The 13,588-nt window shown below is 40.4% G+C and overlaps 2 protein-coding genes across 2 annotated transcripts in view; one reads left to right on the forward strand and one right to left on the reverse strand.

Moving 5' to 3' along the window:
• LOC102082314 (protein NLRC3-like) overlaps nt 1-13,588 on the reverse strand; it is a 441,947-nt gene that overhangs the window by 301,151 nt on the left and 127,208 nt on the right. The window lies entirely within an intron of this gene.
• LOC112846510 (NLR family CARD domain-containing protein 3-like) overlaps nt 1-13,588 on the forward strand; it is a 40,156-nt gene that overhangs the window by 16,172 nt on the left and 10,396 nt on the right. The window contains exon 4 of the mRNA XM_025906061.1: nt 11,637-11,760. Coding sequence (XP_025761846.1) covers nt 11,637-11,760 — 124 coding nt within the window. The remainder of the gene's footprint in view (nt 1-11,636; nt 11,761-13,588) is intronic.

Consider the following 13,588-nt stretch of genomic DNA (forward strand, 5'->3'; position numbering starts at 1 on the left):
TTGATATACACGAAATATTTATTCCATTTCTTTTTTTGTGGTGCCCAAATTTATGCACCTGCTTGATTTTGTTTAAACAATTATTGCACACTTTTTGTAAATCCAGTAAACTTCTTTTCACTTCTCAAATATCACTGTGTGTGTCTCCTGTATATATTTAACTGACATTTTTTATTGTAACAACCAACGATTTATACAGGAAAAGAATGGCTATTAACAAGGTTGCCCAAACTTTTGCATCCCACTGTATTAGTATATTTTGTCATGTGTCAAGTCGTGTGCCAACATTTGCTGTGTAGTAGAACTGAGACATTAGTCATTATAAAAATTTATTTGAAATAATATTAAAATTCTCACACAGAAAAACATTAAACATAAATATATAAAATATAAGTATTTACAGAGAGACAGGAATAAAAAGGACCCAGCTGCTCTCCAGAGCAGGAACAAGGCTGAGGAGGAAATTTTTAATTTTTTTTTGCATATGAAACCGGAGGAGTTGTACTTGCATCTTATGCCATCAGCTTGTCCTAGGTCATGGTTTCCTTCCACATATAGCTTTGCAAAAATTGCATAAAAATGGTAAATGGCCTGTATTTGTAAAGCGCTTTACTAGTCCCTAAGGACCCCAAAGCACTTTACATAGCCAGTCATCCACCCATTCACACACACATTCACACACTGGTGATGGCAGCTACATTGTAGCCACAGCCACCCTGGAGCGCACTGACAGAGACGAGGCTGCCGGACACTGGCGCCATTGGGCCCTCTGACCACCACCAGTAGGCAACGGGTGAAGTGTCTTGCCCAAGGACACAACGACCAAGACTGTCCGAGCCGGTGCTCGAACCGGCAACCTTCCGATTACAAGGCGAACTCCCAACTCTTGAGCCACGATCGCCCCAAAAAGCACTTGTAGCAACAAAAACATAATAATCTTCCAGAAACACGCTTTGCCGATCCGATCAGCTGTTCGTAACACTTCCTACGTTGGAGTAGACATCAGTGCGAACTATCGCATGTAGGGATGGGTATTGATAAGATTTTAACGATTCCGATTCCATTTTCGATTCTGTTTAACGATTCGATTCTTTATGGATTCTCTTATCGATTCTTATTTTTAAAAAGGAGAACACTAAGGTCGATTAGCTTAGAATTTTGTTTTATGTCTTCTCTTTGAACAAGATAGAAATTTAGGAGTAACATGGCCTTACAAACCCAACAGTGAGATCTTAAGAGATCCAGCCTATGGCTCTTCAATGGGGTGTCACAGGGTCCCCGGGGAAAATTGTAAATGTAAAATAATAAAATAAATATTCTTCTGTAGCAATAACAAAGTATAACATAAATTATTCTGTAGCAATTACACAAGAATATCCAGTAATGTCCCTGCCTACAGTTAAACACATTCACTTACCATCTGCTGTGGCAAATGGCTGCAAGGCTTTTACCACAAACTTAGTCACTGCTCGGTGACATTCGGGCCTGAAAAGAGACGCTACCGGTGGACTGCAGCGACAACTGCCAGCGAGCGCCAGCCAGACTGTCTGTCTCTCTCATCATGGTCACCTAAATGCACAGTAATGGCAGGTTTTGTAATAAAGCAGATCGCGCTAACATAATATGCACTGTTAGTTGATTATTTACCTGCCGCATTAATGGGAGAGGACGTGCAAACCGCTGCTGCTGGGTTGAGATTCACGAGTCCGGAGCGGAATTAAAAACACAACATTCATTTAAGGTTATCGCGTGTTTTGTGAGCAAATGCTTTTGCATATTCGTAGTGTTTCCTCCCTTAAATGAAATATCTACTTTGCAAGTATTGCAAATTGCCCTGTTGTCATCCGTTCTGGTAAAGTATAACCAAACTTTTGAGCGTTTGAGCCGCTTAGGCGCCGTGTTTCCTGCCAGGTACGCTCCGACGCTTCGCAACGTGGTGACGTCATTCGGGGCGACTGGAATCGATAAGGGAATCGTTTGCAAAAATGGCAAACGATTCCAAGGAATTGAAACAGTGGGAACCGGTTCTCAACAAGAACCGGTTTTCGATACCCATCCCTAATCGCATGTCTGCCATTACCTGCCCGAAACCGGAAGTGATGTCACTGCTGGAAATAGTTTATTTTGATGCATATGCTTTTTTTTTGCAAATTTGGATTATAATATTTATTTCCATTTTTTCTGCAGTATATAGAAATTGGTGTATTTCAAAAATAAAACTATGAAGACAGATAAATGTCCTGTTGTTGTAAACTATTTTTTGCAACTTTTTTGTATTTATAATTTTGAGGGATAAACCTCTTAACTTTCTCTAACTAGAAATATATGTAAAAAAACAAAACAAAAATGATTTTCAATTTTTTTTGTAGTTTATTGCACTTTTTTGCAATTTATGTAGTTACTATGGACTTAAAGCATACATATTATTAAAATTAGGGCTATAATGGTTGTATTGATGTATAGCAACTTGAAATGCTCCCAAAAATGGCACCACAGTATGTGAAAATATAAAGATAAGCTCTGGCGGACTTGGTTCTATGGTAGGTCTTAAATGGTTAATCCAAACACCTTTCTCTTTAAACTCTGTGAGTCACAGTATATCCAGTACAATCCTCTTTTTCACTGAATCACACACATTCAGACATCAGAGTGTCCTGTGTGTGCTCTCATTCACTCATATGGCTGAAGTCTCTTTGTACAGAGGTTAACCTCAAGAAATCACATGATAGGGTGGGGCTAGGTTTCACAATGAGCTCACCCAAAACCTTTGCTGATTGTGACCTACACCCATTTTCACACCCTAGAAATAAAGAAGCTTCTTGGATGAGAGGTGAAACGTCTTCAAGAAACTTAAAGAAGTCCAGATGCCTTTTTTTCTAAGCTCTTTAGATGACTGAGAACCTTCACAGACACCTCATCAGTGTCACTCTCAGAGCTACCAGCTCTTTCCTAAAGTCACAAAGCTCTTGTTAAGGTTCAGATATTGAGGAGGAATCCAAAAATAATAACCACAGATCCTCCGGGTGCAATTAGACGACATTTTAATGAATACACATGCGGAGTCCAACACTGTTCAGATTTCAGGGTTGAACTATCTTACAATAGTCAGAACAAAGACTTTATAGGGGTGAGAATAGTACAGCCCCTTCTTCTGTTCCCAGGCAGACTCAATACAGCATACGTCAATCCAAAACCACAAACGTTCAGTTAACTTTGAACACAGTTTAAAAAAGAACATTGTCTTCGGCTCGAACCCAGGTGCTTCCTGTCACCATCCTGCCCAGGCTTATCTTCTGGAACATCAGGCCCACGTTCTGCACAAACTGTCACTCATGCAGGCACAACTTTGCAGTTGCAAGCAAAACATAATTAAACTCTTACCTATATAAATGAGTCTACAAATGTGTGTGTGTGTGTGTGTGTGTATGTGTGTCTCGTCCTTAAATGCTCTCTCATCTCACCCGTTGCACTTCTGACCTTTCACCAGAACAGAGGCTCATCCTTACATGTAATAACCTAACTGGAACTATATATGTAATCTACTGAATAAATGTTTTAATCAAAAGCCTCTACTAAAAGCTTAATCAAAAGATATAAATGCATAATAAAATACTACAGATTAATAACCTACTCACAGTACTTGCACTCAGACTCTGCTTTCAGTTTCACTTCTGCAAGCCTTGCAGAAGTGTTTCCTGTCTCATTTTGGCACAGAGTATATTTCCTGTCCCTGCAGCTGAGTTTCTCCCCCACTGAAGACTTCAGTGTAAGAATATAAAAACATTCGAAAGCCTTTAAAATTATAGATTCTACTCAACAGTTTAAAGTGGTTCTTCTTGGACCTGTAATAAAAGCTTAATTGGGTGCCAATATGTTTAAACATCTAAATGCAATATCAATATTAATAATTAATGGAATAATAATAATGATCATAAAAATAGCAGCAAATAATAGCAGTAAAATATCTTTCTACTCTTCACACTCTTCATTGTCATTCATGATATCAAAGCTGGAATTAAATGAGTCCAAGTCTTCTGCTGACTCAGCATCACATTCATCTTTTGTCCTTGTTCTGCATCCCCACCATGGACTTCATTCCTTTCCAAGCCAGCCTCTAGTGTCCTTTATTCAACTCATCCTCTGCTTTACTTTTAGACCTGATTTTAGCTGCTTTATCTCTCTTTCGACAAGTTTCTGTGCCTCGATCTTTTTCTTCTCTCCCTCATAACAAGACAGTTTCTTCTGACTGAGAAGATGGTTGAGTGATTTACTAATCCAGGGCTGATTTTTGGGGAAAAAAGTTCCTGTTTTCAAAGTAATCCCCATTTTTCCCAGAAAGAAATGTAAGTAGAAATAAATGATCTAAGTGAGAACATGAGCCTTTAAAAAGGCTCTTCTGAGGCTGCTGCCAGTGGTCAAAGCCTCAAACAAAGCTCTGTAAGTAAATATGTGATCATAGCTTTAGTTTTTAAATGTTTATTCTAGTTAACACAGATCAGGTGGAACAATTCAAATAAAATATCAAAAATATTAAGTGGTCATCGGTATTCAGTTCGTTCAATACTGAATACATTGGAGCACAAATTGTCCACATTTCTGAAATATTTCTGGGTGTAACTGTTACCAAAGTGCAATTTAGACCTGACCTGTGGTTGTTATCTAAGTGATAATCATCAATTCTACTAAAACAAATACAAAATAAAGAAATTTGACACATTTTGTTGACATCAAAATCATACTGAACAATTTAGTGTTGCTTTACTGCTGTTCTCTCTTCACTTCTTCTCCTCTGATTCTCTCCACATGTTGCTCTGCATCAGTGCTCCGTTTCCTGACAAAAACAAGATTAAATATTGCTAAATATAATAGTATCTCATTACACTTCAACATAAGTGTTTTATTTTTGTAATTGTTTATCTGTTATCTTTCAGACTGAGTCACTGTGACCTGTCAGAGAGAAGCTGTGAAGCTCTGTCCTCAGCTCTCAGCTCTCAGTCCTCTAATCTGAGAGAGCTGGACCTGAGTAACATTAACCTGAAGGATTCAGGTGTGAAGCTTCTGTCTGAAGGACTGAAGAGTCCACACTGTATACTGGAAACTCTCAGGTGAGATCAAGCATTTTTCTTTCATCAACTGACAGAATTAGCAGATTAATAATAAGGCAGCCCTCTAATAAGAGAAGAAGTGGAGGTGTTTTGAAGGGCAACATACTTTTATGTTAACAAGACAGGAAGTAGTTCCTGGGAACTGCTTCCTTTGTTATTGTCTAAGTAGAAACATGATGGTAAAACAGTGATGAGTTTGCAGAGGTGAATCCACAGCACACAACACAACAATGCTGTTGCGTGCTGAAAGCAGACTTCTCACAGATTCTGAGACTGCAGGTTTCATCACTGTCCAACCAAAATTCACTGAACCAGCAGTAAATGAACGTCCAAAACTACGCTTCATGTTTAAAAAAACAGATGATCAGGGGGATTTGTGTTTACATCTTTTTTGTGTAATCTGTTCACCTGCTGTTTTAGCTGTTTGGTGGTTGTTGAGATGGTTTTGTGAACTTTTAGCTGAGATTCTGACATTTCTGTCGATACCACACATATCTAATTACTATGTATATTATGAATGGCCATAATGAGGTTTTTAATAGTAAGAAAAGTTGTAAAACTTAAGAAAATATAGTTAAAAGTTCAAAACCTTCTACGTCTGGTCGCTTGTGGTAAGGAGCAGATCAAACGAGTAAAGAATTAGGTTATAATTATAAATGGCTTCAAGAGCACATTCAGGTCTGTGAGACTCATTCAGACACTGAGCCGTGGCTCTGTGCTATATGCACATATTTCTGCATCTCTGCCATTCAGACACACTTTATATATAGTTTATTTTATGTAGTATTCAATACTGAAATGTACATTTAGTCTTTTTAAAGGCAGCAATTTGTATTCAGTGTTTTCATAAAAGCCTTATTTTTATCCATTTACTGCTATTAGGAAGAACACGTAAGGTTTAAGACCTGGACAAGTTTGAAAACATTTGTCCTCCACAATGGAAAATGGGCGGAAATAAAAATGGGTATCACTTTAGCCAGCTCCTAATTTTATCAGTTCTGCTCTCAGCGTCTCCTGTATATCTCCTATATAAATTCTGCACTCAGCTTTATGGTCTCCAAAATCACTGAGATGCAGCCAGATGCTGCTCATTTTGCCTTTTCACTCTTCCCTGACACACTTGCATTTCAATACAGCTCCCCATTTCTCTGTGTACCTGGTCTATACCACTACCTTTGCTGTCTATGGGACATTTCCGTCTTCTTTCACATAATGGTATGATCCCAGTCTGTCTCTTAGTGTTTGGCCACATGGTTTGCTCATCAGAATAAAATCTCAGTCGTGCTCACATTGATTATCAGCAAGCCTGAAAATTCATCAATATTTGACATATGAAATTATCTCAAGGGCTGGATTTGGCCCCCGGGCCATATGTTTGATACCCCTGGTTTACACAGTTTGGTATTCAATGTACAAGTGAGTTAGCTCTCAGCTAACTAGCAGACAAGCTAACTGCTGGGACTGCATCAGAAACTCAGACTGGTTTCCTTTGTGGACGATGATGTATTCTCACACTGATCCTTCATGGTGATGCTGCCATCCACCCACTGCTCCTGGATTCCTCATCATCATCTCCATCAGCCCTCACAATACTCCACCTTCATCAGCTTCATCAGCTTCATGTTCAGGAGCCTGGATGGACAGTAATTCTTTCCATGGGTTATGGTGGGACATTGAGAGCTGAAGTCAAACAGCAGTGAGAAATGAAAGACTGATTCATTTCTGTTTAGTCTTGTGATGTGCAGCTTTGTTCAGAGCATTAAGGCCCAGCAAAGATTACTGAGGTTATAGAGTCACTGATGAAACCTGTGTGCTTATAGAAACTGAAACCAGATAAACCAGAATAGAAGGACATTAAAATGAAGTGTCAGCTACACAAAGGCAAAGCTATTCAGTTGTTGCTGTGAGCTATTTAAATGGAGGATGGAGTCAGACTTTAAGTTGCTGGACTCAGTCACTATATCCTGTTCTCCTCATAGAACCTGGATACACAGACTCACCTGTGACACAGTGACACACAGTGTGGGCTACACACACATTAGAAAGTGGATCAGTCACACTTGTACAATCATTTGTAGTGCTGGGCAACCATGAACACTTTGAATCACCATTAATGGCTTTGTTACAGCAACATTCAATCATGAGTTCAAAAGTAGTGTATTGTGTACTTATTTTAATAGTACTGCAGTATGAGAAGTGCAACATTCAGTGTGCAGAAACAAATCAGCAGTATTCCCTTTAACACAGTAGCAGTTCAAATATTTCTGTCAATCTGAGCTGAAACATGAATCTAATCAAATCAAATATCAAATCAAAGTTCTTTGTCTCTGCCAGGACGTTAACATTTGATCTAGTTTGAGGCGAACTTTGTTTGGAACAGAGTCCAGAGCCACCATCATAACATTATAACAGGCACCTTTGATCAACAGCAAGTGAACATTTATAAATGTGTGTTTTCAGAACAGGAACCAGCAGAACTATTTTTCTGTTATCAGGTAGCAGCACAAACGCTCATCAGCTCATTTACTGTGCAGGGACTTTGAGTGTGTGAAGTGTGTGTTTGTACTGGATTTCCTTTGGAGAATCTCAGTCAGAAACAAGACAAAGAAAAACACTTTCAGTCGTCCAGGTTGAGTTGACAACATGAACTGCATTTATCTTCCTCTGACTTGACATTTTCTTCCTCCTCTGCACCGAGCCAGCTGCTAAGACACACAAGCTCATTGACATTTTCTGATGATAAAGAAACTCTCTTCTTCTGTACAATATGAGCAGCAACAGAACAACCTTTCACAGGTACTGTCATGGTCCCAGGACTTCTGACCTGATGTTTTCAGTTTTGATATTCTGTATTAAGTTTATTCATATTCTTAAGATTTTCTGTTTCTTTATTGTTTAGTAGATTGTCCTCATGTAGTGGCCCTCTGTGTCTCCCTTGTGTAACTGTGATAGGTTCGTAACATAAACCTATTCGCTGGAACGTTCAGGACAATTTGCTACACAGCAAAGAACAAGACACAAGTAGGCAACGTTCTTTGTGTTACTCATGCATGAGGAGGCCTGTCTGGAGCCAAGTGTCGTTCCACCCACTTGACCACCGTCAGACTCTCAGCCAGGTTCCCCATAGCACTCCTTTTATTGTGGTTACATGAATATGCATAGGGTCATTAACATATAACATCTTACATAGGTATACATGTGGACAAAGAATACCTTGTCTCTGTGTGTGTGTGTGTGTATATGTGTGTATATGTGTGGGGTCAAGATGTGACCCTGTGAAGACTCCCCAAAGCTGGTGCCAGGAGTCTAGCGGTACATCTGAACAAAAGGCTCTTAGACTCAAACAGATATACGTGTGTTTGCTATACCATATATCAGCAAGAGAAGATACGACCTCTCCTAGGAGGTGTGTGATCTATGCCAGAACACTCTGAAGAGGAGTGAACGCACTCCCCTCTTCATGCTACAAAAAGTTGTTACAGACCTCCTAGGATGAGACATTCTTTCAATATGCCATCAACTATATACTTCTAAACACAGATGATTACATGTTTCTCAATACAAATGACAATAATAAAATATAAACCCAACAAACTGTGACGTTAGTTCTAGTTTTCCTCACCCCGTCATGTGCTGTTCCTTGTTCTCTCTCCCTCCAGGTTGCCTCTGTGTACTTCCTGTGTTGCGTTGAAGGCTCGTGCATGGTGTCAGCACTTTCAGTTTCTGTGTCCTTCCCTTCCTGTCACATGTAATTATCCTCAGCCGTGTGCTTCCACTTCCCTCATTACCTTCTGTGTATTTATGTCAGAGTCTCCCTCTGTTCCGTGTTGCGTCGTCCCTCATGCTGTGTGAACCTCCCTGTGTTTCCCCGTGAGTTTAGACTAATAATTTCCCAGTGTAGTTTTGTTTTGCATGGATCTTTCTTGCCAGCCAATAAAGCTGTGATTTTGAGTCTGAGAGCCTACATTTTGGGTCCACACAGCACTTCCTGACATGTACAGATGTTGCAACTGTGGCCAAGTACTTGTGCTGCATGTTTGGAGCAGCACTCTAATGGACAGGCCTCTGTACTGATGGTGGGCTCTGCTCTGTATCCACCACACTGTTCTCAGCTGAGTCTTCCTCCTGTTCACAATCACACTCTGATGAAGCACCAATAGGGCGAACTTTTTCTCTGGTGGCTCGGATGTTGTTGCTTCCACAGGTTTCCCTCCAACAACCCTCTGTTCCTTCAGTAAGTTCAGTAAGATCTGGGTAAACACTTGAGCTCCTTGAATCTGGCTCCAGTGCAGCAGCAGTTTTCACATGTACAATGTTGGCATTTTGCTTGCGTGTCTCCAGGTCTGTTCTGAATGTAGACTTGAATTTGACCACGTAGGCGGGGTCATCATCTGAGCTCTCCATCACCTGAGAGAGATGACAAAACACAGGCAGAATCACAGAGCATGAAACCAACTTTTCTCCTCCCAGAAGTTCAGTCACAGACCTGCAACAGAAACAAGAATCAAAGATTCAAATGACGTAGAGCATTCATGTACTTATATACACAAACATGTCCTCTACATACAGAGGCTGTTTGTCTCTCACACACAGACAGGACACTGAGAAATACATCATGTTAAATATACCTGCAGGGTTCCAGCTGTGCACTTTGTCCCTGTTAGCTGTGATTGCCATGGCAACCTTGGTGTTGTGCGCGATGCAGGGACGTGTTCAAAGGCAGACGTCTGGCAGCAGCATCATATTTGATGCACTATCTGTACTGAGTGTGCTGACTTTATTTCAAATGTCCCACTGCTGTGCAACATGAATCACATGTTCTGCACGTTTCTGTAACTCCCAGGTAACCATGGTTACCCAACTATGTCCAGTAGTCTCCAGAGAGACCAATAGCAGGTTCATGTTGTAACACCGTGGCTTTCGTACTCTCTCCTTTTTCTACAGCTCATGTATTCTTCTTGTGATGGTGCGTCTTGAGGGAGGCTCATACATGCCGTCATTTGTTGGTCCTAAGAACGTTCCTCAGACCAACTTCTTCAATCAACAGTGTGTAATGCATTAAAGTGATACTTCAGACATGAAGTACTCCGACGATAAAAAACTCAACTTTGCTTCCAGATAACTTTAGTTGTATCAACACTGCCCTCTGGAACAGTTTAAAATGAACATGTCCATGTCAAAGATCTGTACCTGTCTCCATGTTTCTGTCCCCGCCCCTTTCTTTCTGTCCTGGGTCATGTGAGTGCTGCAGTAGTATTAGGCCCACCCTCAATGCTCTCATTGGTTGAGACGCATAATGACGCCCATTTCAAGCCAGCACTGGTCAACATCCCTCCTGTGACCCATGGCTTTTATATTCAGAGCCAGTGTGTGTGAGCACTTTCACAATAATCATGATTTTAAAAACTGTGTTAATGTGTGGTAAAATAATTGTTGTGTTAACCAGTTAATGAGTTAACGAGATAATAACAGGTTAAGTTGCACTAATAATTAGACTTTGGTGACAAACTGATGTGATCTCCATGATTCCTTTGTTGGACTGTGGGCAAGTGTCAGAACTGAATGTACTGAGTAACACTCAGTGTTTAAATATGTGTCAGTTCCAGTTTTAGAGCTCTAAAGTGCAGCTATCATGTTAGGAATATGTTAGGAATAGACAGAAACACTGAGGTCAAATCTTTGTTCTACCACTCGCTGCATTCTTGATGTTCATGAATTCAGCAGGTTCATGATTGTCTGCAGCATTAATCTCATATTTCCATCTAAAGTGTTGAATTTGACTGTTTGATGTTCTTTATGATCTCTGGCACCAGTTCATCTGTAGGCTGAGCTCAGTCCATCCATTTAGTGAAATGATGTTTAAAGGTCTCCTTGTTCTGTGAGCATGCACAGATCCTGAAGCAGAAAGCCTGGGTTAACAGACAAATGATCATCACTGTGATGATGCTCATCATCTCTGACTGGGATTTGAGGTTTTGTCAAAGCAGCAAAGAAAGCCTGGCTATGTTGGACTGGGTGTGGAAGCAGCTCCCAGTTTGAGTTCAGGAGACAGACACCCTCTCTACTTTGAAGATCAGCTTCAAACTTTCCTTTTTGATAAAGCTTATAGTTCGAGCTGGATCAGGTGACCCTGAACCATCCCTTAGTTATGCTGCTATAGGCTCAGGCTGTTGGTGGACTTCCCATGATGCTCTGCTTTCTTCTCCACTCCCCTCTTTTCACTCCTGATGCTTTTATATGTCACTACTGCATGTCCTTAACTTGTGTCTTCTCTCTCCTTAGTTTGTGTTTTGTTCTTGTCTCTCTGAGCTCATCTCTTCTCTTTCCCCTCACCCTGCAACCAGTCATGGTAGATGCTCCTCCTGGAGCCTGTTTTCACTGGGAGGATCTTTGTGTCAAAGGGAGTTCTTCTTCCCACCATCACCAAGTGCTGCTCACAGTGGATTGTCTGATGTTTGGGGCTTTCTCTCTAATATTGGAGGCTGTTACCTTACACTGTTAAACAGCTTGAGATGTTTTGTGTGTCTGCAGGCTGTCAGGCTGTCTGATCACAGAGGAAGGCTGTACTTCTCTGGCCTCAGCTCTGAGCTCCAACCCCTCCCAGCTGAAAGAGCTGGACCTGAGCTACAATCATCCAGGAGACTCAGGAATTAAGCTGCTGTTAGCTGGACAGAAGGATCCAGGCTGGAGACTGGACACTCTCAGGTAGGAGAATGTCTGATAGAGGAGGAAGAGCTGGAAACATTTCCTGTGTACTTCCTGTTTGTTTCCTGCAGATGACACATGAACAATCACACATGCAGGAATATTTTCAGGGACAAACACACTAGTCTAGCTGGATAGTACATGGATATTTATGTAGGGGGTCTCCAAGGAGTCTATTTGCAGGAACATTTAGGTCACAGGTGTACCTGAGATAGATGCCACTGTGTACCTAATAAAGTGTCAGCCATGTGTATATTTCCCATGCTGTATGTCCACAGTCACAGTGACAGTCAGTGACACTGACAGAAGGATGAAACAATTCTGTGAATCATTTCAGTCTGTGTGCGTGACAAAGAGGCAGACCGGAGCAACTAACATTTGGAAATGGAAGCTTAAATAATGACAAACTCTACATTCACAGCTGAATTCACAATAAATTTGTTCTCAAGTGCACATTTTTCTGTTATTGTTCTCAAACAACAGAATGAGAATGAAATATTGATTCTAACAGGGCCCATAAACAGCATTAGCTTAGCAGCGTTTCTATCATGGTCACACAAATCCTTAGCAGAGAAAAGTGGCCTACTTAGCAATAGCTGCTGAAGTTGTAGAAAGCAAGGGAAAACAGTATTAGCATTAGTATTGGCATTAGCTGCTAATGGCAGCCTACTTAGCATAAACTCTTCACATCATTATAACGCAAGGGAAAAGAGTCACTCATGGCAGCCTATTTAGCATTAACATCTCACATCATTATAACACAAGAGAAAAGGGTATTAGTGTTAGCTACTAATATTTATTCACCTTAAATTAGCTTTAGCTGCTAATGGCAGCCTACTTAGCATAAACCCTTCACATTGTTATAACGCAAAGGAAAAGAGTCACTCATGGCAGCCTATTTAGCATTAACATCACATCATTATAACACAAGAGTCAAGGGGATTAGTGTTAGCTACTAATGCTTATTAACCTCAAATTAGCTTTAATAGTTTAATAGTTTAATAGTTTAATTATTTATATAGCACATTTAATTACAACAGGAGCGTTGACCAAAGTGCTGTACAAGAATAGAACATACATAATAAAACAACTTAGAGTATTAAAAGCAAACACCAAATATGAATTAACAAATAACAAATAACTCTCATGCTGTATTAAAAGCCAGTAAATAAAGATGTGTTTTAAGATATGATTTAAAAAGACTGACAGTACGAGCCTGTCTGATGTGTAGGGGTAAATTATTCCACAGCTTAGGCGCTACGACTGCAAATGCTCGATCACCTCGATGAACCAGCCTCGACCTTGGTACAGCTAAAAGCAAAAGATCACTTGATCTAAGAGACCTAAGGGGGGTATAAGTCTGCAAGAGGTCAGACAAATACCCAGGAGCCTGTCCATTCAGGGCTTTGTAAGTCAACAATAAAATTTTAAAATTAATTCTGAAGCGGACAGGGAGCCAATGAAGGGAGGCAAGTACCGGGGAAATGTGCTCACATCTCTTAGTACGTGTCAGAAGACGAGCTGCAGCATTCTGGACCAACTGCAGCCTTGCCAGGCAGGTCTGGCTAACTCCAGCATATAAGGAGTTACAATAGTCCAGCTGGGATATAATGAAAGCATGAATCGCCCGTTCAAAGTTTTTAAAAGATAAAAATGATCTCACCTTAGATAAAAGCCTCAGTTTGAAGAAAGACCGCTGTACGACTGAGCTAATTTGTTTTTCAAAGGTGAAATTGCTGTCAAATATAACCCCCAAATTTTTGGCATGTGATTTGACA

Source organism: Oreochromis niloticus, linkage group LG3, assembly GCF_001858045.2.
Source record: "Oreochromis niloticus isolate F11D_XX linkage group LG3, O_niloticus_UMD_NMBU, whole genome shotgun sequence".
NCBI lineage: Eukaryota > Metazoa > Chordata > Actinopteri > Cichliformes > Cichlidae > Oreochromis > Oreochromis niloticus.